At 52.1% G+C, this 24,949-nt stretch overlaps 8 protein-coding genes across 8 annotated transcripts; 6 read left to right on the top strand and 2 right to left on the bottom strand.

Annotated features, from left to right (window-relative positions):
• Positions 1–150: 150 nt before the first annotated feature.
• UHO2_01046 (uncharacterized protein) lies at positions 151–1,522 on the top strand (the record flags this gene model as incomplete). Its single annotated transcript, XM_041553514.1, has 3 exons — positions 151–240; positions 329–987; positions 1,072–1,522. The coding sequence occupies 3 exons, from the start codon at positions 151–153 to the stop codon at positions 1,520–1,522; spliced, it is 1,200 nt and encodes a 399-aa protein (XP_041409448.1).
• A 990-nt stretch (positions 1,523–2,512) lies between these two features.
• On the top strand, positions 2,513–4,306 carry UHO2_01045 (uncharacterized protein; the record flags this gene model as incomplete). Its single annotated transcript, XM_041553513.1, has 1 exon — positions 2,513–4,306. The coding sequence occupies one exon, from the start codon at positions 2,513–2,515 to the stop codon at positions 4,304–4,306; it is 1,794 nt and encodes a 597-aa protein (XP_041409447.1).
• Positions 4,307–4,597: 291 nt separating this feature from the next.
• Positions 4,598–5,410, bottom strand: UHO2_01044 (uncharacterized protein; the record flags this gene model as incomplete). Its single annotated transcript, XM_041553512.1, has 1 exon — positions 4,598–5,410. One exon carries the CDS (start codon positions 5,408–5,410, stop codon positions 4,598–4,600), a length of 813 nt encoding a protein of 270 aa, XP_041409446.1.
• Positions 5,411–6,568: 1,158 nt separating this feature from the next.
• UHO2_01043 (uncharacterized protein) lies at positions 6,569–9,538 on the bottom strand (the record flags this gene model as incomplete). Its single annotated transcript, XM_041553511.1, has 1 exon — positions 6,569–9,538. One exon carries the CDS (start codon positions 9,536–9,538, stop codon positions 6,569–6,571), a length of 2,970 nt encoding a protein of 989 aa, XP_041409445.1.
• Positions 9,539–10,896: 1,358 nt separating this feature from the next.
• UHO2_01042 (uncharacterized protein) lies at positions 10,897–14,316 on the top strand (the record flags this gene model as incomplete). Its single annotated transcript, XM_041553510.1, has 7 exons — positions 10,897–11,317; positions 11,903–12,124; positions 12,239–12,332; positions 12,396–12,694; positions 12,734–12,841; positions 12,944–13,086; positions 13,216–14,316. The coding sequence occupies 7 exons, from the start codon at positions 10,897–10,899 to the stop codon at positions 14,314–14,316; spliced, it is 2,388 nt and encodes a 795-aa protein (XP_041409444.1).
• A 1,975-nt stretch (positions 14,317–16,291) lies between these two features.
• Positions 16,292–17,485, top strand: UHO2_01041 (uncharacterized protein; the record flags this gene model as incomplete). The annotated part of the gene is made up of 1 exon (XM_041553509.1): positions 16,292–17,485. One exon carries the CDS (start codon positions 16,292–16,294, stop codon positions 17,483–17,485), a length of 1,194 nt encoding a protein of 397 aa, XP_041409443.1.
• Positions 17,486–19,084: 1,599 nt separating this feature from the next.
• UHO2_01040 (putative 60S ribosomal protein L31) lies at positions 19,085–19,609 on the top strand (the record flags this gene model as incomplete). Its single annotated transcript, XM_041553508.1, has 2 exons — positions 19,085–19,355; positions 19,497–19,609. 2 exons carry the CDS (start codon positions 19,085–19,087, stop codon positions 19,607–19,609), a joined length of 384 nt encoding a protein of 127 aa, XP_041409442.1.
• A 1,519-nt stretch (positions 19,610–21,128) lies between these two features.
• UHO2_01039 (uncharacterized protein) lies at positions 21,129–24,905 on the top strand (the record flags this gene model as incomplete). Its single annotated transcript, XM_041553507.1, has 1 exon — positions 21,129–24,905. One exon carries the CDS (start codon positions 21,129–21,131, stop codon positions 24,903–24,905), a length of 3,777 nt encoding a protein of 1,258 aa, XP_041409441.1.
• Positions 24,906–24,949: the final 44 nt, after the last annotated feature.

Raw genomic sequence — 24,949 nt, 5'->3', positions numbered from 1 at the left:
ATTTGGCGGTTCACTGGACCCTTCCCGCCTTCAAGGTTCGATGAGGTGGAGCAACACTTGCTCACGACCTGTCTTCAGCTCCTCGACTATCGCCTCCTCTTCTATCTGGACTCACCAACACACGAGCATTCGCTCGTATAGATCGTCAAGATGGACGACTCGGAGCAAGACTACGAGGCTATCCGGCAGGAGAACATCCGTAAGAATGCCGAACTCATGCTGAGCCTTGGATTGAATCCAGTGAGTACATGCATGTCCATCGTCCTGCCACAAGCATCCCTGGAACTAGTCTGACTTCACTTCCGAATCCTGTCTGTACACCTCGCAGACTTCGACACGACTTCGCCCGTCGTCACCAGAACGGAAGTCATCTATCTCAAAAAGACGAAGCAGTCCAACAGATAGAGCAACGCCAGACTCGGGCGATCAGCGCAGCTCTTCCCGCAAGTCATCGCGTATCGCATCCGGCAGTCGTCCTCGCTCCTATCGTGAAAGAGACCTGCTGCCCTCAATCGCAAGGCCAAAGCAGAACATGGAGAAGAAGCTACGACAAGGGACGCGCAAGAGCAGTCGTGCTTCCACATCCTCCAGGACAAAGTACACCGACTGGGACTCGGACGAGGAGAACGATTCGGATGCATATGTACCTCGATGGCACGGAGGCAGCACTCCAGGACAGGGCATGAAAGGCTCAGCAGACCATGACGACGACAGCGACGAAGCCAACAGCAGCCGAGGTTCGCGCACTTTCGATCTCTCTGGCCGACGTATCCTCAACAAGCTTTCAAATCCAGCAGCACCGCCACTCCCATCCAAGGGTGGTGATGAGATCTACGAAGAAAGGATGCCCTTGCCTTCTCGGGAGCATATTGTCGATGACAGGGGTCGGGGTGCATTGATCTTCGAACCAGAGTTTTCACAATTTCGACCCAACGTAACACCGGACGAGATGCTACGGGAAGGTGCTTTCGGCGGAACAGCCTTCCGGTGAGTAGATGCAATGCAAAAGCTCGACAAGCTCAAGAAGATACTGACTCTTCTGTGCCCTCGCACTTTGATCTGCTCTCGCAGTGACTATTACTCAAGGGTGCTGCAACGCGATATAGACGTAGAAGCAGAGCTTGCAGAACTTCCAGAACACTGGCTGGAAGACCTCGATGTCGACGACATGCTTCGACGATCGCAGCTCGAGCCTTCAGTGAACAAGTTCAAGGCCAAAGCAGGGCAATCGCTCGAAGACTGGGAGAAAGCAGGCTGGATTCGACCAATTGATCCTCGCGGCTGGTTCCAATGGTACTATCGCTTCTTTTTGGGTCGGAGATCCGCGGATGACGCACGTCAAATCGGGCGATGGCTCAAGGCGTGTGGTCCAGGCGGACGTTTCCGCAAGTCTTTAGCCATCAATGTAGCGACAAAGGGCGGAGGCCGTTGGGATGATCCAAAAGTCAATCCGGTGGTGAGGCAGACGTTGTGGCAGTGGGGATATGACCTGACCGAGTCAGACTATCGCGCCTATCTTTAGGGCTCGCGTGTAGAAATGTAGAGCTCCTTCATCATACAATAGAAGCTCATCACAAAGTTTGTTCTCACCATGTTCCGGCCTCTGTTAGGTCGTCAATGATGTGTGTGTTTTCTAGGGAGAAGTGGGCGAAGATTGACAAGATGCTTCTTGCCTTTGATGGTATAGGAGGCCTGAAAAGGGTCCTTGGCATATACCACCAAGCCGAGCTCAAGCAAATGTTGGCCGGATTTCATCGTAGCAGTGACGAATGGCGACTTGTCGACCAAACAGCCCCCTGTCGAGCATGAAGCCGCGGGAGAGCCAACTTGCCGTCGAGCCAGATAGCATCTTCCGCCGACGTGAGTGGAGCGCAGAGACAGGAAGTCCACAGGTATTCGAAGCCTCAAAATCAGGCTCCTTCCGATTGCTATTCCGGCTCCTTCTACTACCTCCCCTGAGAGACGGTTCTTCCCTACAACCTGACTCACAAACCGTCATTCGATCGACTGTCGAGCTTTGAGTGGCTCATGTTGAGTATATATATAGAATAAAGTCGAATGATGTATTGGCAAAGCCACCTGCCGGTCAATGGTGCTGAGGAATTCGAGGCGGCGATGCCGTTCGACACTGAGACATGGCTACCCTTCGTGGGGAAGTGAGCAATTCTCTCCTGATTACTGGTTGGACGCCGACGGCAAGGGTCCACCTTTTGTTCTCAGCCATCGGCCATTTGTCATGCGATTGCTCGCCTTTCCCCTGCTGTCTTTGTGCTTGTGTAACAGGCAAGGACCGGGTTAAGTGTATATCCGCATGTGTCTGCTGCGAGATGTGGTAACAGGGTCGCTGATGTCACCCTGTTGGCTCGCCTTCCTCTGGAACTCTCTTGTGAGCATTACTTTCCCTTCAACAAGTCAACCTTCTTCCTTCACCATACAATCTCCCCTCTGTGTCCTTCCAGTCTGCTGAACCGGTGTGCGATCGAATCGAACCCAGCTATCTTTTTGCGCAAGGATGTCAACCAAGGTGTCTGACAATGTCCTTCGCTGGGCACACTCGCACCCCATCGCGGCCGGGATCTTGGGGTTGCTCCTCGTAGCGACCCTCTACATTGGACTCAAGGATGCAACAAAAGGTCCATCCGTTTGGGCACACTTCCCTGGCCCTGAAAGAAGCTCATACTTGCTCGGCTACTCGCGCGATTCCAAGAAGAAGTTCGGCGTCAAGAACCCCAAGGCACTCGACCGCGAACCTATCATCGGAGATGCTGGCACAGACATCACTGATGATCCCGGTGTCTCCAATGCAAGATTGTTTGAAGAACATAACACGGACCATCTCGTCTTGCCTCGTCCTTTGGGCGGCGAGCTTCTCGTCACTCGGGACGCAGCAACGATGAACCACGTCCTCAACGACAGCTACAATTATACACGCAGTTCCGCCGGCACCAAAGCGACCAAGATCATCATCGGTAACGGCATAGTAGCTGTCTTCGGCGACGGGCACAAGAAGCAACGAAGAATGCTCGCACCCGCTTTCAGCGTCGATTCGCTTAAACAGCTCATGCCAATCTTTACGCATGCCACAAACCAAATGATGGATCGATTCGAAAAGGATACCTCGCTGGAGAAGAGGTGGGGACATGGCGTCAAAGATACTGTCAAGTGGTTTGGCCGTGTCACACTCGACATTATCGGCCGTGCAGGTTTCGACTATGACTTTGGAGCTGTCGAACAGGGTCCCAACGGTGAAGCAGTCCGATCGACCTTCCACGCAGCCATGACATCGACAATGAATGTCAAGCCACTCGATGCCATCGTGGGTGCATTCATGTTCTTTGTCGTTCCTTCTCTGCTCTACATTCTCCCCCTCACGGATAATGTAAGAAAACTGCGCGAGATGCGAAGCGAGCTCATCAAGACCTCGCAGAAGATCGTTGAAGCTAAAGCCAAGCAGATTCGAAAGGAGCTCGAAGCGGGTGTTGATGCCAAAGAGACTTTTGGAGGTAGGAAGGATATCTTGCATCTTCTCATGCGAGCCAACATGTCACCAGATATTCGAGAGGAAGACCGATTGTCAGACGAGGTGCTTGCTGGTCAGATTATCACGTTCATCTTTGCAGGTCATGAAACGACGGCAACCACGATGAGCTGGTGCACTTACTTGCTCGCTCTCAACCCTGAGTATCAGCGCAAACTTCGCGGCAAGATGCAATCCGCCCTTGGTGCGCTCGGCAAAGACGGTGAAGCAATCGGCGACCTCACCTACGCCGATCTCAACAGCGAAGAGATGCGACCCCTGGACCATTGTATTCAAGAGACCCTACGTCTGCGACCACCGGTAGTCACCACATTCCGTTACTGCAAAAAGGACGACCAACTTGCCGTCACAAGGCCATTCAATACAAAAGACGGTCGCACACTCAGCTCAATCCCCGTCACAGCTGGAAGAGAAATCGCTATCTCTGTCACAGGCAACAATTTGGACGAAAAGTACTTTGGCCCTGAAACTCATCTCTTCCAACCCGAGAGATGGAACAATTTGCCAGAGTTGCACGCCAAGTCGAAGCTCCCTTCGCCTTACGGGTCGTTCGTGTTCAACGGTGGACCCAAGGTGTGCATCGGTAGCAAGTTCGCTATGACCGAGATGAAGATCATCATGATCCGTACGTTGGCCAAGTATCGAATCGAGCCGGTGGAAGGGTTGAAGTACAAGAGCGTCGAGGCGGTTGTGCAGAGGCCGGCAGTGATTGGATTCGAGAAGGAGGGCAGTCAGTTGCCTTTGCGCTTCATTAGCGATCCGTTGTAGACCTAAATTTGCAGCTAGAGGCCCACACTCATCCATGCAACCATGCAAGAATCTTCTCGGGCGTGTCTTGTCGTAGAAGTACAGATATCGAATGGACGGAAACAAGCTGTGACTGCGCATTAAGATGCGCTACTATCGCATCGAAGATCGACTTGGCTTGTCTGAGTGCAAGTGAAGCGTGAGAGAAAAGTAGAAAAGTACAAATGCGACTCTATAGAATTAGCAAAGATGAGAGACAAACGAGAGAGAGATTGTTCAGAAGAGCCAATGTTGCAGCTCTGCATTTGCTTTCTAGGAGGATGATCGAGTGAGGTCAAGGTCAACAAGCTGAGCCTTGGCAATGTCATAGCAAAGTCCGTGGATAGTAACCTTGTTCATGACTTTGCCGGACAATGGCGAAGTGAGACCCTTCCAGTTGTCCTGGATAATGTCGGTCGAGACAATGTTGTCGATCTGCAACTTGACCGATTGGTAGATGATCTTCTGTGCCAGCTCTGTCTCCTCAAGACGAGGGTTAGCATCAAGGACCCTCTTAGCGACCTGAGTCAAAGGAACAAGGTGTCGAAGCAGAGCGCTGGACTGAAGAGCATCCTGGCTAGCAGGAGCGCCAGCGCCAGCAATAGCAGCATTGACACCACCGCACGAGGTGTGACCGACAACAACGACATGCTCGATACCAAGAGCCTGGACAGCAAAGGTCAGAACACTCAATGCGTTGTCGTCGTCCAGACGGAATTGGTTGGCAATGTTACGAGTGACAAAGATCTCGCCTGGGTCGGCATCGCAAATCACCGACTCGGGGACACGGGAATCAGCGCATCCAATCCAGAGGATCTTGGGTGTCTGTGTCTCGGCAAGCTGAGCGGCGAGCTCAGGCTTGTTAGCGCAGAAGTTGGCACTCCAGGCCTTGTTCTTCGAGAGGAGATCCGAAACTTGAACCATATTGGGCGAGGTGTTTGAGGAGCTAGTCGAGTGCGATCGAATGGAGGATGCTTGAGGGGTCAACTTGCTACTACGGCAAGCGAGACGTGAGGTAGTGGTAAAGGTTCGACTGGTAGGAAGGCGTTGCAACAAGTCGGCAGAAGAGCTGTGACTACGAGCCATGCTAGAAAGCAACGAGCGAGGAAGAGCTGTGCACATCCAAATGCTCCCTATAGTTGAAGACGGGGATGTGCGAGGCAGCACAAAAGGGGCTGATTGCCAATAAAAATAAGAATCGTACGGAGCAACTTTATGCGGTAAGATGATGTGGTTGGGAAGATGGCGATAAGAAGAGCAGGAGCGAAGTTTGAGGGATGCAGGATGCTTTAGTATGTGATGTCCCAAAGAACAAGGAGCGGCAAGAGGGCTTCTGATCTCGGCAAGACACCAGATAATCGCAGAGGAAGTTGATGCTGATGCTGATGCTGATGCTGCTGATGGTGTTTTCTGGCGAAGCGAGCCAAGATATCGTTTGACAAAACGACTGACTCGATTCAAATAGTGCACTGCCGAAACTTGGATAGCCAGGTTGACTATTGGAAATTAGTTGAAGCGACTGCAGTAAGCGGCAAGCCAAGCAAGCCAAGCAAGCCAAGCATGACCTAAATGGCAGGAAAGAGCGCGGGCGAATCAGAGAGACAGACATCAACGGCTGGGGGAAATTTGATGAATCGGCTCGTGCGTTGGTCATGTCTGAGAGAGGCGCGGCAACTGCTTTGAATCAAAGACCGTCGGTTTTTGCCTATCAAAAAGTTCCGCCTGAGCTTTAGCCTGCTCTTGGGACAAAAACAAAAAACAAAAAACAAAAAACAAAAAACAAAAAACAAAAAACAAAAAACAAAAAAGTATCAAAGACGAACCCCAGAAAAGGTGACTCTAGTGGGCGAGGAGGTGCGATAAGGGTGCAGATGGAAGAGATCGTAGCCCACTCAAAGTCAGAGTCACAGCTCGCCAACCTGCTGCCGATCTCATTTCGAAACCAAAAGCCGGCAGCAGCTGTTCAAAGCGGATCAACAGCGTCGCGTGGCTTTACAAAAATCGGCTGTGACGCGTCTAACGGAGAATCAGATCCCGATTTCGGCTACCCGATGCTACAATGATTTCCATCCGAAGAACTGAGCTGGCTCATTCGACACTGTATGAGAACAGACGACTCGTGCTTTCGGCACAACTGGCAATGTATTGTTCGTGAAAAAAATGCAGCATGTATAGACAGTAGCAAAGATGCAAAGAGACAGATAGAGCTGGAGATGCAGGAAAGAGCAGTCGAGAGTAGCAGCGTTACTGGTTGCCATCGGGCAGGTGGAAGTCGAGCAGAGGCTGGCTCTTACTTCGCTGCCAATGGTCACCAGCACCTTGACTCAAACGTCGGCGATCAGTCTCGCTCAGCCGTTTGCGGTTCTCTGTCGACTGCACCGGAAACGGGTTTGCGCTGCCCACGGCTTGATACGACGTGGGTCGAGTTTTGATCGGCGTTGTAGGATTGCAAGCCTTTGCCGCACGAGCGTCTAACTGATCTAGACCAGAGATCGACTTGCGCCACTCTGCTGCCCTGTTGACTCGGCCAACTTGGCGTACTTCCTCGCCCACAGCTTCTAAGAGCGTGGCACTAAGGTTGCGCGATCTTCGACGATCGTCACGCGAGCCAGAGCTTGAGATCCTGTTCAGGTCGTGACTTGCTTGTACAGGTGACGCGACCCTAGAGCCGGACGCGGATCCACCAGTCCCAGTGGCGACCGTGGCAGCCTGTTTCTGTGCTTCTCGTTCCTGCATGCGCCTCCTCTCAAGTTTCTGTTTTCTCTCCCATTCCTCCTTGGCTTTGCGCAAAGCATCAGCTTCTTGCACAGTCTGCGTTGCCGGAGCCTGCAGAGCTGCCAGCTTGGCTCGATGGCGCGCTTCGAGCTCTTCAATGGACATGGCCTGCACCCGAGGTTGCGCCTCAGCGCTGGCAGCACGCTTGTGAGCTGTCCTGCCAGTCTCGGCACCTGCGTTGGTCCAAGGTACAGCAGGTTGATCACTTCGACGCATCGCCAGAGATCGGCGTGCTTGTATCACAGCACTGCTTTGGCCGCCGCTGACAGCCTTGACAGGACTCAAAGTGGGCGATGTCAGTGGACTTTGCTGCCGCTGAATGTAATGTCGCTCTGCACAAGGGTCCACATGGGGAGCGCCCAAGTTGTTTTGCAGCTGATCTTGGTGCCAATGACTCTTGGCCATCGAAGATGCAGCGGCGAAGCCCGGTGCGGCGGGAGCCGCAGGGTTCGACAAGGTGCGCCCGTGCGACGTCGATTCGAGCGATTCATTCCAAGTTGGTGTCGTCGTTCCCAAGACAGAGACGGGAGCCACGCTTGGACTTTGACTGAGCGTCGCAGAATTCTTAAGACGGCTCGCACCTTCGCTTTCAATCAAGCTCGAGCTGCTCGCAATGTTGCCAGCCTCGGTTTTGGTTGAGATCGGGTCGAGGAAGCTGGCAGCATTCTCCATCAATGCAGCTGTCGAGGCAGATCTCCGTCGGAAAGAGTCTGCAGTTGCCAAGCGGTCCGTCGAAGGTGCACGCGAAAGGTCGAGCGACTTTGGGTGTTGAGGCCCACTAAGACTTGGTGTAGCTGGTGGCGCACTGTACATCGGGCCCATGAGCATAGCGTCCGAACTGGGCGAGACCACTGAACTCGCTCCGAAATCTGTCAGTGGCGAAGTGATGGCTGGCAGGTCAAGCTTCAAAGGTCCTTCTGGTTCAACTCGCTCTGGACCCTTTTGGATGTACTCGAGGAACTGAGAGCTGCGACGACCAGTAGTCTGAGCAGGGAATGGATAAGCGGCATTATCGAGCAGACTTGATGCAGCTGGAGACTCTGCGAGCTTCTCGGTATGCGACAGGGGAGTGGCCAGCTGAGAGGCCTCGGTATTGGCGCGGAAGAGAGTCATGAAAGAGCTTGTGCGACTACGAGCGTCCTTGAGATCGGGAGTAGACACTTCTGGAAGGCCGATCTCTTCATCGCGAGAAGCCGGATTGCGGGCGGCAGTCTTGTTGTAGCCATGTCGAGCCTCCCACTGCTCGAGATCGCGCTTTGCAGTGCGAGCGACTGCACGAGCAGCGCGCTCTGCTTTGGTGCGCATGTTGCGCTTTTCGTCCGAACGCCTGAGAACTGCCAGCTGGGCGCGAAGGTCAGACCAGAGCCGCATCTGGAAGGCGAAGCCCATCAGGATCAGCGCGCCCAGAATGCCGAGCTCGATCTGCATGCCCTGCACCAAGGGAAAGCGACCGCCTTGGAAAGTAGGTTGGTACTTGTTGCTGAAGAGAGAATCAAAGCCAAGATTGCGGATGTAGAATTCCTTGAGCCCTTGCGTTGAGTAGCAATCGACACCGAGCGTCACGGCTGTTGCGCCGATGATGGCGGTTGCCAGTGCCAGCGTAAGCGAGTGTACGCGCTCAATGCAGCTGACAGTGAAAAAGACTGCATAGAGGCCTATGTAGAGGATGTAACGAAGGCCGACAGAGCGAATGAGACCTCCTGGTCGCACGGCTTGGAGGAAGAGACCAAAAAAGAAGCCACCAAGACCGCAGGCGAAGAGACCAGCGCCACGCCAGAAGACGATCGAGATGATGCCTCCGACAGCGCCAGCTACAACAGCGGCGACTAGGAAGAGACCTCGGATGCCTTTCGAAGGAGGGTTGACCGCTGGCTCAACGCCGACTTTGAGGATGATGGAGATACAGATCAGGGCCAAGGCGAAGAAGCCGGCGAGAAAGTAGCTGGACCATCGATTGCGATGTCCGTAAAAGCCCATGGGCAGACCGGTGATGATAAAAATTGCGCCGAGAACACCAAAAGCTGGATCGATGATGGTACGGAGTGGCAGGCTGACGTTGGCGGGCTTGTCGAGTGCCGATGCGGTCGCATTGCCCGACGCAGAAGGAGTGGCTGCAGACGAAGCGGTGGTTGGCGTCGTATTGTTCGACACTGGAACGGCAGTGATGACAGGAATGTAGTAGACGCTGCCATTCGATGATGCCAAGGAGGTGAGACTAGTGGGGAGGGATTGTCCACTGCTGAGAGTGGTTGTGATTGTCGAGATCAGCGTCGTTGAAGCAGGCAACGCTGTCGAGGAGGTGTTCGTGGGGGCAGGCGTTGCTGTGCTGCCAGAGAGGCTGGCATTCGAGGCAGATTGAGCTGGTTCCTGAGCGAGAGAGGCCTGCAAAGACAGAAGACCGAAGCCTAGTGCGGCAGTAATACGGTGCTGGAGCAGCATCTTTCCAGAGTCGAAGCCTTTGCTCAGCAGCAAGATGGCAGGGTGAGATGGTGGGAGTCTGCTTGCAAGGACAAGGTCGAGCTGAGGCAGAGGATGGGATGACTTTTGACTATGGCGCAAGAGGCGCTTGACGGCCTAAGATCGAACAAGTATCTCGAAAGATCGGTAGCTGTACTACTCTACACAGTATACTCTTTTCTTAAAGAAGAAAAATCAAAATCAAGAATCAAATTGACATTCCAGAGAAGAGCTGTCAGCTAGCTGCCACTCAGGGCTACGCTCAGGAGTAAGTCTATCTCTATCTATCTGCGCCACGACATTCGATACCACCAACACAGCTTGTGAGGATGCAGGAGGTCTTTACAGAGCAGCTTGGAATGAAGAGTAAAGGAGGTGATCAAGTGTTGCAGCAAAGGGCATGCAGCTCTTGCAGCACCCACTGTTGCATCCCGCAGCGCAACTTTCCCTCCCATCACATCAGTTGTGCCAGTCTCGTATGCTCATTCTGCCATTTCCACACTGCTTCACCCTCATGAAAAGAGACTCTCCCCATTTTCCGTCGCCAAAGAGCAAGCAGCGATTGAAGCATGGTTTGTCGTGGTGGCAAAAGGTTCAAAAGCGTCTTCGGAGGGCCGTGGTCAGTTTAGTCGGCGAGAAATTCACATTGAAGGAAGCCAATCATATCCAAGGAAACAAAGCGGGTGCTTGGATGCCGTTATAGGAACAGAGCTTCACACAGCCCGCATCTCTCCCACACAGTTCTCGACGACTAGAGTTGTCCACGAGGTCCTTTCATAGCCGATATTCATGGTGGCAACTAAGCTAGCAAGCATGCAAGCATGCAAGCGCGCGCCAAGAGCAAAGCACATTAAACGATTTTGCAAGCCTGGACCCATCGCATGGACAGTATAATATTCAGACTCAGATCAAACTACAGAGTAGCTGATGCCTACCGGATATTTGGACAAGCAGGTACGGAAACCTGACTAGCTGGCTGTTCACCATGCACTCCAACGCAAGGCGTGAGTGAGCAGGCCTTCTCCAGTTAAAGTATATAAAAGCTACACAAAGCGTAGAGACAGTGAAGGTAGTGCTTACGGCCGAGTAAAAGGCCTGAGCATCTGAGCACGGACCACATGTGTCACAACCTACTCAAGACAAATGCTTTGTTATGTTCCACAGTCAATGCGGCTCTCTGCCGCTCTTCTTTTGTATATATATAGAGACTTCTTCTCTCTCCTTGCTCTCTCGCTTTCTCTCTCCTACCATCATCATCAATCACACGAAAACTTCAACTGGCTCCCAACGTGGGGCTCGAACCCATGACATTCATCATCAATAGTCCGATGATAAGTACAATGCCACCATTGACACGAGCAGGACAGACAAGAAGGGAGGAGAGAGATGATGATCAAGCAGCCACGACTGCAGGCAATGGTCGGGAGGAGGGTTGGCTTATGCAGGTGGTCAGGATACTACAGTTGGCAAACCCGGTGCTGACAGCAGAGGAGGCAATTGTATGGGTGATGGGCCTCATCAGCATTAGCAATCAAGCTCCAAGAGGGGAGGCAGAGAAGATTCCCAAGGACATCTCGAGTGCCATTGCACACATTAAGAAACTTAGTGACAACAACTGGCACACCTGGGAGCCCACCTTTATCGACTGTCTGCAATGGGTGCATAATGCAAAGGAAATCTTATATGGCGAAATAGCACCTGGAAGCAAGGGATATGATGAGGACCTGGACAAGGTGCTGGTAGGTCTTATCCATGCTTGCTGTGATCACAGCCCAGAAAGCCGCATCAACACATACACCATTAGGGGTGCAGATGAGGAGGCCCAACTTGGAAGTATGCTTTATGCCAAGCTTAGGAAGGCACTAACATTGAACGATGCAGTGAAGTGAGTGGGCCTGCAGGGCCGCATCCACACCATGTGTCTGTACAATCACAATGTAGTCAGGCTAGGCAAGGAACTTGACTCCATTTGGAATGATGCTGCATGTTTTGGGAAGCACCTTGATGAGGACCTAAAGAAATCCATGCTCTACCATTGCATGGCACAAGATTGGTTCTATGCTAACTCCATTGATGCACTCAAGATGGCCAAACCAGACTGTAAGTATGATGAAGCCTACCATGCACTCACCAAGAAACAGCAGGATGGTGAGATTTCAGGTCATATCAGAGGAGCAGCCAGGGTTGCTACAAGTGCGGAGCAAGGGGGTACTGGTCAGGTGGAGCAGGGGCCCAGAGGCAGGTGCGATCCACGTAATCCCTCAGCTCCTCCAAGATGCTATGCATGTGGGAGACCCAATCATATCACTCGTAATTGCACAAACACCAACTACCACTACGCACTAGTTGCTGTGGACGACTTCTCCTCCCTGATCTACGTGGAACCACTCTGCACTAAGAGTGCTGCACTCCCGGCGCTGAGAAGGTGGATCACCAGGATGGAACGAGCAACAGACAGGAAACTCAAAACACTCCACAGCAACAATGGAGGAGAGTGGTGCAGCTTAGGAGCTGAAGACTGGCAAACTCAAGAGGGTTTCAAGTGGCAAAAGAGCATCCTGGGGATCAGTGTCCAGAATGGAAGGACAGAGAGAGTGATCAGATCAGTCCAAGAAAAGATGTGCTCAATGCTCATTGGTTGAGCTTGCCCCAGAGAGTTGTGGCCATATGCAATCATAGCAGCAGCACACATGATGAACCTCACCCCATCAGCTGCCAAGACCATCCCCCACGAGGCCTTTTATGGAACCACCACACACAAGCTGGCCCAGCAGCTGTGAGTCTTCAGATGCTTGGCATGGGTCCATGTTCAACAGAAGGATCAGCAGGGCAAGTACAGGGCTAGAGCAAAGCCAGCCATCATGATTGGATACGATGACGAGCACAAAGTGTGGAAGTTTTGCAACCTGGACCAGCCTGCATCAATTCAATGGAGCAACTCAGCAACATTCCATGAGGACAAAGGATGGAGTGATTGCCAACAGGAGGCAGTCCAGCCTGTGGTGACCATGGAGGTTGAGGAGGAGGGTGTCATGCCAGCCATAGTGGAGGATCCCCTACCAGCTGTAGACAGCACAGTAGGCACCACCAACACAGCAGTACTGAACCTGGACCCAACACTTGGGGAAGCAATGAATGGTGAGGATGCCCAGCTCTGGAAGGAGGCAATATGAAAAGAGCTGGAAGGACTCGAGGCAATGGGGACTTGGGAGGTGGTGAATCACCTGCCAGGGGCACCACTCATGGACTCTAAGGTCGTGCTTCAGCTAAAACTCGATGCTGATGGTGTACCCATAAAGCACAAGGCATGACTGGTGGCAAGGGGCTTCACACAGAGAGAGGGAATTGACTACCAGGAAACCTTCTCTCTGATAGCACCCCTTGGAGCAATCAGAGCTATCCTAGCACTAGCAGTACAGAATGACTGGGAGGTGCATGCACTGGATATCACAATGGCCTACTTAAACTCCAGGTTAAAAGAAGCGATCTATATGAAACCACCAGAGGGATCAGGAGTAGCACCTGGACAGGTATACAAAGTGGTCAAGGGCCTGTATGGCCTAAAACAGTCTGGGCAAGGATGGAACCAGGAGTTCAACAGGTCTTTGTGATGCATGGGATTCTTCCAGGTAGAGTGTGCTCCCTGCATCTACACCAAGGGATGGGGTGAAGATATGGCCATTGTGGTCATCTACATCGATGATACATTAGTCATAGCACCACAGCTGGAAACAGTCCTAAAGGTTAAGAAGCAGATTGGTCAGAGATGGAAGATGGAAGATAGTGGCGAGGTCTCTCACTTCCTCGGCATCAAAATTAGTCGAAACCATATGATGCGCACCATGACGATTGGTCAGTCAGGGTACATTGACCAAGTGCTGGCTAAGCACCTGGACAAATGCACCAAGCCAACCATGGTTCCAATGCAGAGCATACTGGAGGGAACCCTTGTTGCAAGTGCAGCACAACAGAAGGAGTATCTGGTGATTGTTGGCAAGCTGCTCTGGGTTGCCAACAGCACCTGGCCCAACCTTAGCCTCACTGTGAGTGTCCTCACTAGACACATGCATGAACCATCCCAAGAGCATTATCAGGCAGCACAACAGGTCTTACACTACCTCAAAGGCACAAAGGATGTTGGATTAGTTTATAGGGGAAATATGTCGCAAGAGCCACTGATTGCACATAGTGATGTGAACTGGGCAAGTGATGCCACCATTCAGAGAAGGAGTACATTGGGGTCAGTGGCATTAGTGTATGGGAACCCGGTAGCCTGGAAGTCAGCAACACAAAAATGTGTATCACTGTCCACCATCGAGGCAGAGTTCATTGCAGCCACGGAAGCAACACATGAGGTGCTCTTCCTCAAGCAGCTGCTGCACTTGATTGGTATTGCCACAGGCACCCCAACGGTCTACTCAGACAACACTGGATGCATACAGGTTAGTAAAGACCCAGCACAGCACTGGAAGCTTAAGCACATTGACACCAAGTATCACTTCATCCATAACAATGTTCAAGAGGGGAGGGTGCAAATCAAGTACATGGACACAACAAGGAATTTGGCAGATGTACTCACCAAGCCAATCAGGAGACAGGCAATACAGCAAGCGAGATCTGGGCTACACCTGCAAATACCAACAGTGGCAGCATACGAAACGGAGTCCCCGAGCTATGTGATGATGTTAAAGAATGGAGGATATACCTTGAAACAACAGCATAATGAATGGGGTACATATGCTGTTGAGGGGGGGAGTTAAAGTATATAAAAGCTACACAAAGCATAGAGACAGTGAAGGTAGTGCTTATGGCCAAGTAAAAGGCCTGAGCATCTGAGCATGGACCACATGTGTCACAACCTACTCAAGACAAATGCTTTGTTATGTTCCGCAGTCAATGCAGCTCTCTGCCGCTCTTCTTTTGTATATATATAGAGACTTCTTCTCTCTCCTTGCTCTCTCGCTTTCTCTCTCCTACCATCATCATCAATCACACGAAAACTTCAACTTCTCCCGGCTCTCAAATGATGACGGGTCCTCTTTTCTCATTTCGGCTCAGATGCTATGATCGCCACATTGTCTCGCCAGGGTCCAAGCATCGATCAGTTGAGACATTTTCGCCCGGCTTCCGACAAGTATCAAGAGTCCTCTCTCTCTCTGTTTTAAGGTGTGCTCAAACACTTTCTTTTACCCGACAAGACATGTCTGCTAGTTAATCGACCTTACCGCGATCACCGAGCGGTTCTATTTTTGGGTGGTGAGATTGTGGTGTTGTGTTGTGAACCCCCCGTCACCACCCGCACCGCTGATTCCGTTCAGCAACGTAACGTTATGACGATCAAGGACACTGCGTCGTCTCTTCCGTCCTGCTCATATAGATCGTCTGTACCTGGTAGAGTTCGTAGAATCGAATTATTGGAAAAGGTTTAGCTTGTTGATGCCGAAGGAAGCGATCCGATATGATGATACATGCTGACATAAACGCAATCGGGGATCTGATGGAACAGATCTGTCCAGAGATCGAGTACAACACAGTCCCGCTCGTTGTCAAGCTAGATCATGAAGAAGGATACTCGCACATTCGGCATGTACCTTATAGATGTATATAAATCAAGCTGAGAACACTAGGTTCTCACCACGTTTATTCTAGTCAATTGAGTATATGTGTTTCTGTCTAAAACAGCAGTGACATCGTGCTCCGACTCTAACTGATCATTGATTATCGGGACTGATCTAGTTGAAGATGCGTCGGCATCCTAAAACTGAACCACGTGGTTCGCGGAGCACAAGCGAGACACCGGTGAGTCAGAGCTGCATGTCAACATGCATCAATATGCATGTGGGACATATAAGTACTTCAACAATAACACTCAGGAGATGGCAACGCTCAGGAGGCGACAACACAGGGGTGATATGAAGAATAGTTCATTATGATCTAGTATGGGCTGAAGATAGCAATCAAGTATATATACATTCACATTGTAGCACCTATCAATTAAAACACATTACAACTGTTATATGCCTGAAAAGTTGAGCTTGCTAGTAGCTCCTAAACAGTCGCATTTTACCTGTAAATCTTCAACTGATCTTCTTTACTTTCCATTATTTCTGTCCTCTTTTTTTGACCCGCATTTCAACATGTTTATATCGTGCCTTTTTTTTGCATTTTCATTTTATTTATTTATTCCTTTTTTCTTTCCAACTGCTTGTGAAATTGGTCGCTGATACAGTAGAAGGCTTTGGTTCCTTGCTTGCATTACTGCCTGTGTTGTAGCAGAGAAGGCAGCATCTCAATTTGCACTCAGAGTCTAAGTAATGGCTCAGATAATCGGACAAACTTGTGATATCGACAGTTTGAGCTCACTCACGAGACGCCAGCACGAGAGACGTAAGAGCGAGTGGATCACAAGTGGCTGTGGGAGAGGGTCTCGGAACAAAATGTTACACCGCCTTTGCTTACAATCCAAGTCGCGTGAAACCGTCAAGAAGAACTTCGGTTCTGTCCCTTTGTCGTGGCAACAGAGGCAAATCAGGAGCGCCGCGAAGATTCTACACTCAAATTTCGCAGTTCGAGCTTTTGCGACGACAGGCGCACAAGTGAACCTCTCTGTTTGACGCTCGATCAAGTGTCGCTCGCTGTCACTGCGCTTTCCCTTGACGTTGATCGCGATCGCTTTTACCACCATCTCATCTCGACAGTCACTTATCTCGTCTAGTTCGGAGATCACTACACACCATGTCCACAGCCGCACGTACAGCACCGGCAGCTACCCCGGCTCCATCAGCAGCCGCTGCCATCGCAAAGGCTTCCACCACCGAAGCCCAGTCCGACCTTGACCGAGCTGCCCTTGAAGCCCTCGAACTTGACTCAGACGTCATCACATCTGTTCGTCTCGATGGACTCGCTCTCACTAAGATCGTAAAGCACTGCCGTGATGCTCACCCGGCCTCGGCTTCCGGTGCCCTTCTCGGCATGGATCTTGGCGGAACTTTGGAAGTTTCCAACGTCTTTGCCCTTCCAAACCCAGGACGCAGCGGCGGAGAACGTGACGAGGAGGAGGACCGAAGCAGCCGCAACGCCACCAGATATACTTCCGACATGGTTCGATTGCTGCGTGATGTTAACGCCGATGCCAACCCTGTCGGTCTTTACCAGGGCTGCTTCCTTGGTGCTTTCCTCAGCTCCTCCGTTGTTGACGGTCTCGCTGCTATTGCTGGTTTGATGGAGCGTGACGGTGCCAGCGGTCGTGGCAAGGGTGTTCTTATCGTTCACGACATTGCCCAGTCCGCTCAGGGCAACACCTCTGTTAAGGCATACCGACTCTCGCCTTCCTTCGTCGAGGCTCACAAGAAGGGCAAGTTCCACGCACAGAGCCTCATCGACCACAAGCTCACTTTCGCCAACATCTTGATCGAGATCCCTGTTTCGCTCCGCAACACTGCCCTTCTGGATGCCTTCCTCAGCAGCATTTCCACACCAAGCGCGCCCGGTCCTTCGATCGTGCAGCCTAGCACCTCGGATCTTCTCCGCAACCCACCCACGGCCGCTTTGACCCCATCGTACACCTCTTTGAACCTTGCATTGGAGCCCGTTCTTGCTTCATCCCTTGAGTCGACGCTCGAGATCATGGACGAGCACGCCGCTGAGGCCGGTAATGTCGGTTTCCAGGCCCGTCAGCTTGCTCGAGAGAAGGCCAAGGCTGAGGCTTACCTTACCCGCAAGAAGGCCGAGAACGCGGCACGAGAGGCTCAGGGTCTCGCTCCCCTGCCCATCGAGGATGTCAACCGTCTTTTCAAGATCCCTGCCGAGCCCTCGCGTCTCGAGGCTACTTTGCTACTCGGCCAGATCGACAGCTCGGCGAAACGTCTTGCCGAGACTGCTGCTCTTGGTGTCATCCAACTCAACGCCGCCAAGACAGGCGCAGTGTAAATTGCAATGCAGCATACATCGCATCACATGAAACCACGCCCAAAAGGAGCATGACACTGTCTCAGCTCCCGATACCATCCATCTTTGCTGCAACACTGTGACGGCTGAAGCTGTTGCCACTAAGACTGTGGATGTGTTTGAGGCCTCCCCTCTAAGCAAAGGGCACCACATAGGCCATATCTGATTCGGAGCTCATCATCTTGATCTATCCTAGACATACTGCTCTTGTACTTTATTCCCACCCTGCTTCCCTTGCATAGCTTGTTTGTACGCTCACAATCCACTGCTCCGTGCCCTTGATTTGATGATGAGGTTGTTGTGCGCTTGCATGAGCATCAGAAGATGCATGCCGCCAAAGGCAAAAGATGGACCCAGATGAGCCACGGGTGCATGCAATTACTCGCTTTCGCAAAGGTGTTAGGTCGTTTATCCACGACATGTTTGTAGTGCGGCTGAAAAGAGAAAATGCCAAATGCTCGTACGAAAAAACAAAAGTACAGTTTGAAGTAATACGCACGTGATGTGCTGGCCGAAATTGACTGTACGGCTCCGAGTTTTTCTCAGATCTGAAGCCAACATCGAGCCTAACGCTGCGAATTCTGCAGTGAGCAGACTCCAGGAAGGCTATGGGTCTGGAATCTGAGGCGGAATCTGCTGTTGCTCGAGGCAGGAGACACAAAACGTCTGGCCTGAGAATGGGAGCGAAGATGGCCAAGTGAGTATGGGTTTGTCGACGCTGAATTCTTCCTCCATATCTTTGCGATACCATCACCTCAAGATCGATATCAACCGTAAGTGTTGCTCAATATACATCCAGCAGCCATCGCATATCTACAGCAGTAAGACATACAAGCAGTACAGGGTGCCTCAGGCAAAGCTTGGAATGGTAGATCGAGCCCGCAGTAAATCATTGGGATTAATGGAGAGAGTTGAAGGTCATTTCTGTCAAGACGCAGGCATTAGGATACGCATCATGCATCTCTTCATGTCCAGCTTCCCTGATCGACATACATACATCGTGCAGAAGCGACGAATATCCTTCGACGCACACTCGAGCATTTCACCGTAAGATACTACAACTGCAGCCAACAGTGCAAATCACCTACCTTGGACTCTCACGACAGGTATGATGGCCATGCATCTTGTCGACTTGCAACACCTACCGCAATTCGCTAGGAGTAGTATCGCAGCGCAACCAACATCACCATGCATCAGTACACAATGGCTTGCTACGCTCAATTTGCACCGGCATGATCCCTACGTTCAAGCATGAGTGGAACCGTAGGAGGTCATCTTAGCATTGGCACCAGCGACTATCCCGAAACATCTTGCAGCATTGATATGACGACAAGCAGACGGATAAGCATTTTCAGCCGACATGAGAGGATAGCCAAATGGATGTAGATGCGGGAAGATGGTAAAGCAAGACTGGAGTGCAGGCGCCTCTGTTGGATCTGGATTAGGAATGGCTCATGTACAAGGAAACGATTGCAGGCAGGCTGCTGGCATACAAAACGTCCCACAAAGCCGTGATTTGAAATGTCAACCTAACCACCAACAACCACTCTTGTTGCCCGGCTTGCTTTCTTTACCCAACAGATGGCGGACCACAAGGACAAGTCTCAGAAGGGCAAGAAGACCCGCTCTGCCCTTAACGATGTTGTGACACGCGAGTACACGGTCAACCTTCACAAGCGCGTCCACGACGTTGCCTTCAAGAAGCGTGCTCCCCGCGCCATCAAGGAGGTCGTCTCTTTCGCCCAGAAGGCCATGGGCACCCAGGACGTTCGTCTTGACCCCAAGCTCAACCAGGAGGTATGGAAGTACGGTGTCAAGAACTTCCCCCGCCGTCTCCGTGTTCGTCTTGAGCGTAGGTATTGTCTCTTTCTGCTGTTTTCGGATGTGCGCCTTGGGCCATACATTGCAGTCCATCTATGGCACAAAACAGAAAGCTGACCGTTTCAACGTTTCTGTGTGATGAACCTGATCTTGGCATCTTGCAAACCAACAGGCAAGCGTAACGACGACGAGGGTGCCAAGGAGAAGCTCTACACCTACGCCATGCCCGTTCTCGGCCTGGGCACTGCCAAGGGTCTCCAGACCACTGTGATTGACCAGGAGTAAATCATTCTTTGTCAAGTCGATGGTTCGCAATTGCATCTTGATTCCTCTCGGCTATTAGGATCCCTTGTTTTCAGCATCCTACCGACGGTCGTTATGTAGACACGACCGCCGCTACGCACAATTTCTACCTCTACACGTGCGATCGGGGCAACGTTGCGAGCTTGCGTTGTCTTTCCCCGGTAGCCACACACCTTTTCGATACTGAGGCGAGGGCGGACGCTCGTCCTGGTCTCACCATGTACCTCTACAAAAGCAAAGCTCAAAGCAAAACAGGTCTGTTTACGCCAGCATCATCTCTTCTTTGTTGGTTTGTGTGGACAGATTGGGTTCACGATGGTTTCGCACATTGAATATGCACACAGGCCTTGCAAAGTGATGACTGGCCGGCGAAGAGGAGAGATGCATTGACGAGATTGAGGTTGTGTAGAATGCCAACCCTTTGATGTCAGACATGGTCGCAGGTTACGATGCCTGCGTATCTGCTGCAGAAGCTAACTGTGAAGAAGCGTTGGAGGCATACAGTGCTTGCAAAGGCTTCCTGAGAACAGGGGATGCGACACTCATGCAGTCTGAATGTTTGTGGGGCATGGCTTTCGGTTTGCACGATCAGCAAGGACCCTCGTTCATCTCGCTCTAGTTATCCACTGTCAACGGTGGCAGTCTGTCAGGAGGCTCGATCTGGTTGCTGGCGGCGGCGGTGGAGACGCTCGCACCTGAGCCTTCTAGGAGGCAACCGTCCCTTTCCCGCACAAAAAGCCAAATTCCTACGCCTCTTGAGTAAATTAAATTGATTTTCTTTTCTTTTTCCTTCTTTTTCTTTTTCTTTTTCTTTTTCTTTTTCTTTTTCTTTTTCTTTTTCTTTTTCTTTTTCTTTTTCTTTCCGCTTAGAAAGGCTGCCTTGAAGACAGAGAGGATGAGAGAGTGGAGGATGAGAGAGTGGAGGACGAGAGAGTGGAGGACGAGAGAGTGGAGGACGAGAGAGTGGAAACTTGATCGTCACCTACAGCAGACAACATGCGACTGTCGATTGGCGCTCACCGCCCTCTGACTGAGCTTGAACCTCGAAGCCTTCTCTCTTCTCATCCACTGGAAGTGCACGGACTCGTCCCCGCTTCGACTGCCAATCCCTCTCTCGCTTTCTTTCTTACCCTCTAGCCGGGCTGCAGCCATGAATCATTATTGACTCAGCCGAGTTGCCACAGAGAGAGAGCAAGCATGACAGGGAGATTCAGCTGCTGTCCATCTGTGCCTGTCGACGCTTTCGAGTAAAGGTCCGTGAGGTCCTGAGACAGCTCCATCGCTGCTTTTGCCTTTATTGGGCCTTATTAGCCTGCCTGCTCGCCTCCTACTTCACCGCCGGCACTCGCGAGCTCCTTTGTCTCTCTTCACCACTCTCACCCCCACCCACAACCCCTCTCTCAGCGCTTTGCCAACGACAGGGCGAGCCCAGAGACACGGCACAATCGACATCAGGCTCATCAGATACCAAGCGATCCTGCCTCAACTCGATACACACACTATGGCTCCAGCTGCTGTGTCAACTCCATCGCTCGATTCCAGTTCCGCTCCGCTCGCAAAGACAATGTCAAAAGTACAGTCTACAGCCAAACTCCGTGATGCCCCAGTCATCGACCTCTACTCAGGTAGCGCCGGCAGTCTTTCGAGCACCTCAACCGATGACCAGCTGCGTCTCGAGATCATCTCTGGGCTTCAATCCAATCAGCTCGTTATTCCTGGCAAGGAGAACGACCCGGAAGATCTTAAGTGTTCCTACACAAAGACCTTGCCCACCACCATTCTCTATGACGAGCAAGGCCTCATTCTCTATGACAAGCTCACCGCAGCTCCCGAGTACTACCTCTACAATGCCGAGCTACAGATCCTCAAGGACTACGCACCCGAAATAGCGCTGAGGATCTTTGGTCATCCTACGACTGCCTCTGAACAGTCGTCCACGACTAACGCCGGACAGACAGAAGAGCCCAAACTGGATCAGGACCAAGTTCCGAACCAAGACACCTTGCCGCCTCAGCGAGATGCAAGCGCCTCAAAGAAGGAGAAATGGGGCGACAGCAAAGTAGGTAGATTCAATGGAGGTGTCAATGCCGAAGAAGGCCTCGATGGCGATCGAGCCATCGGAGCCGGTTCTCTCGTCGAGCTCGGCGCAGGTTCGCTCAAGAAGACGATCCATCTTTTGCGTGCGCTCAAACTTCTCCCTGCGCTTCCTGCAGGCGGACCTAGCGTCCATTACTACGCTCTCGACCTCGATAAGGCCGAACTAGAGCGTACATTGCGCGACCTACGCGAGCAAGAGGCCATCAGCGGCGATCAAGATGCATGGACCATCCACGGCGGCAAAGTCGGCATCAATGGCTTGTGGGCTACGTACGATGCTGGTCTCGATTTCATCGGCAAAGGCGGTCTTCATGCTCAGTCCACCGCTGCTGGTGCTCAAAAGCAAGGTTGCCGATGTCTCCTCTGGCTCGGCTCAAGTATCGGCAACTTTGACCGCAAGTCTGCCGCCGAGTTCCTCGCCAAGACAGCCCGCGACAGCATGCGACCTGGCGACACCATGCTAATCTCGATCGATCGCCGCAACAAACCGGCCGACGTCGCTCTAGCCTACAACGACCCTGCCGGCCTCACTCGGGACTTCATCATGAACGGTCTTGAGCACGCTGATCGAGCGCTCGGCGGCAATGCCATCGACCATCGCAAGTTTGAGTACTTTGACCGCTATAACGCTCGCGAAGGTCGTCATGAGTCCTACTACCGTGCCAAGCAGGCTCACGAGATTCGAATCGCTGGCTTGACGGAGCCTATCAAGATTGAGAAGGATGAACTCATCCACATGGAAGCGAGTTACAAGTTCGGAGAGCGTGAGGCCCTCAACCTCTTCGACTACGCCGGACTCCGTGTCATCCATCGTTGGAGCGACCACACCGATCGATACGACATCTGGCTCGTCGAGAAGCCTAGCTTCCACTTCTCCAACTCTGCAGCCGAGCCTCTCTCGCTCTCAGTGACACAGACGTCACAGGAGCAGACAAGCCAAGATCAAGCTCTGGCAAAGATCGACAATGGCTGGGGTGGCAGTAACTTGGACGAGGTCGCCCAAAGGGCTGCTCTGATTGGTCTGCCCAGTCTGCGAGACTGGAAAACGGTCTGGGATGCTTGGAACTGCGTCACCTTGACCATGATCCCTCAAGACAAACTGCATGAGAAGCCAATCGATCTTCGTCACATTTGCTTGTTCTACCTTGGTCACATCCCAGCTTTTATCGACATTCACGTAGCGACCTATCTGAAGCAGCCTCACACCAATGATCGCTTCTCTGCCATCTTCGAACGCGGAATCGACCCTCACATGGACGACGTCACCCATTGCAACCCACACAGCGAGGTCCCCACCTGCGAAGAAGACTGGCCTACGCTGGATGAGATCCTCGAGTATCAGCAAAAGGTGCAGTCACGAGTTAAGCAGGTCTACGAAGACGTTGCCCGAGGTGATCTCGTCATGAACCGCAGGCTCGCAAGAATGCTCTGGATGACGCTCGAACACATCAATCTTCACCTCGAGACGCTGTTGTACATGCTGATTCAGTCTCCCAACACCAAACCCCCTGCTGGCTTCATGGCGCCTGACTGGCCTTCTCTGAAGGAGCGATGGCAGGCAGAATTTGAGAAGCGTGGTGGCAGTCGTGCTTTGGAGCAATGCTTCCACTTTGAAGCATCAACTGTGGAGCTTGGCCACGATGATGACGACACACAAGATTTTGACATTGTTGCTGCTCGTCCGACCAGCGACGTTCGGGATCTCAACATGCAGCTCGGTCAGCCCGAGTTTGGATGGGATAACGAGCATCCTCGACGAAGCGTCGAAACCAAGGCTTTTTCGATCTCGGCTATGCCCATCTCTAACGCTCAGTACTTGGAATTCCTCAAGGCAACCAACATCGAAGAAGCTCCGGCCTCGTGGGTCAAGAGCGACGATGGCGAAGGCTACATGGTTCGTACCTTCTATGGCCCCGTTGACATGGCAGTGGCTCAACACTGGCCTGTTCAGGCTTCTGGCAAGCAGCTTTCGGCTTATGCTGCTTGGAAGGGTGGTCGACTCCCCACCCATGCCGAGCTGCGCAAATTCATGGATACCCCTCCTGAGGCGCTGGTCCTCGATCTTAACGTGCCACCTTTCCACCGCGATGCAGCGGTAAAAGTTGAGACAGAGGACAACGACATTGATCCTCCTGGCAAGCAGGCTGCCCCTGTCCGAGGCTCAGCTGTTCGATACATTCCACCAGAGGAGCAGTCTGAAGAAGATCTCAAGTGGATGCGAGAAGCGCTCGCAATGGCGCAAGAAGCTCTCGATGCCAACGAGGTTCCCGTTGGCGGTGTCTTTGTTCGCAAGGGCAAGATCATTGCTCGTGGTCGTAACCGCACCAACGAGCTGCTCAACGCTACCAGACATGCAGAGCTTGAAGCGATCGATCACATTCTTTCCGAGTTGCCACCTTCCTCTGCTGACTTTGCAGTGTCTCCTCACTCGGGGCCTGAAGGCGATAACCCGTTCAAGGATACAACGCTCTACGTCACCATTGAGCCATGCATCATGTGCGGTGCTGCGCTGAGACAGATCGGGATTCAGCGCGTTGTATTTGGTGCTGGTAACGAACGCTTTGGCGGCAATGGTAGTGTGCTTGGTCTTCACGACGATGATGCAATTGTCAGTTCGCCAGGCTACGAGTCGGTGGGTGGATACTTGCGCGACGAAGCGATCATGATGCTCCGTCGTTTTTACGTTACGGAGAACACCAATGCTCCTAAGCCGCAGAACAAGTCTCGTAGAGTGCTCAAGACCGAGATTCATCCACCTGGAATCTCGATGCATGGTCCAGGTACGGATTCTTCTCAGCAGCAGCTGGGTACCACCAAGCACAGAGGCTCGCAAAACCCAACACAGGGTCAAGCAGCGCCCTCATCCAACGTTGGCTTCCGTAACTGGCATCCTGTTCCTGCCACTTTGCCTCGTTACGACTCGGACGGCACTCTGCTTCCAGGACACAATGGTGGTGTGTGGGAATGGACCAGTACGGTGTTTGGCGAGTACAAAGGGTTCCAGTCGTCTGCGCTGTACCCAGGATACAGCTCGGACTTCTTTGATGGCAAGCACAGCGTGGTTTTGGGTGGCAGCTTTGCTACTGCTCCTTCTATTGCTGGTCGAAGGACTGTTGTCAACTATTACCAGACTGCTTATCCTTACATCTTTGGCGGTGGTAGGGTTGCTTGGGACAAGTGAAAGCCCACAAGCCTGTTCTTTGCACTATAGTCACGATATGGACT

This window comes from Ustilago hordei (assembly GCF_900519145.1).
Source record: "Ustilago hordei strain Uho2 genome assembly, contig: UHO2_contig_02, whole genome shotgun sequence".
NCBI lineage: Eukaryota > Fungi > Basidiomycota > Ustilaginomycetes > Ustilaginales > Ustilaginaceae > Ustilago > Ustilago hordei.
The sequence above is the reverse complement of the archived record's forward strand: the minus strand, read 5'-3'. Positions and strand labels throughout refer to the sequence as shown.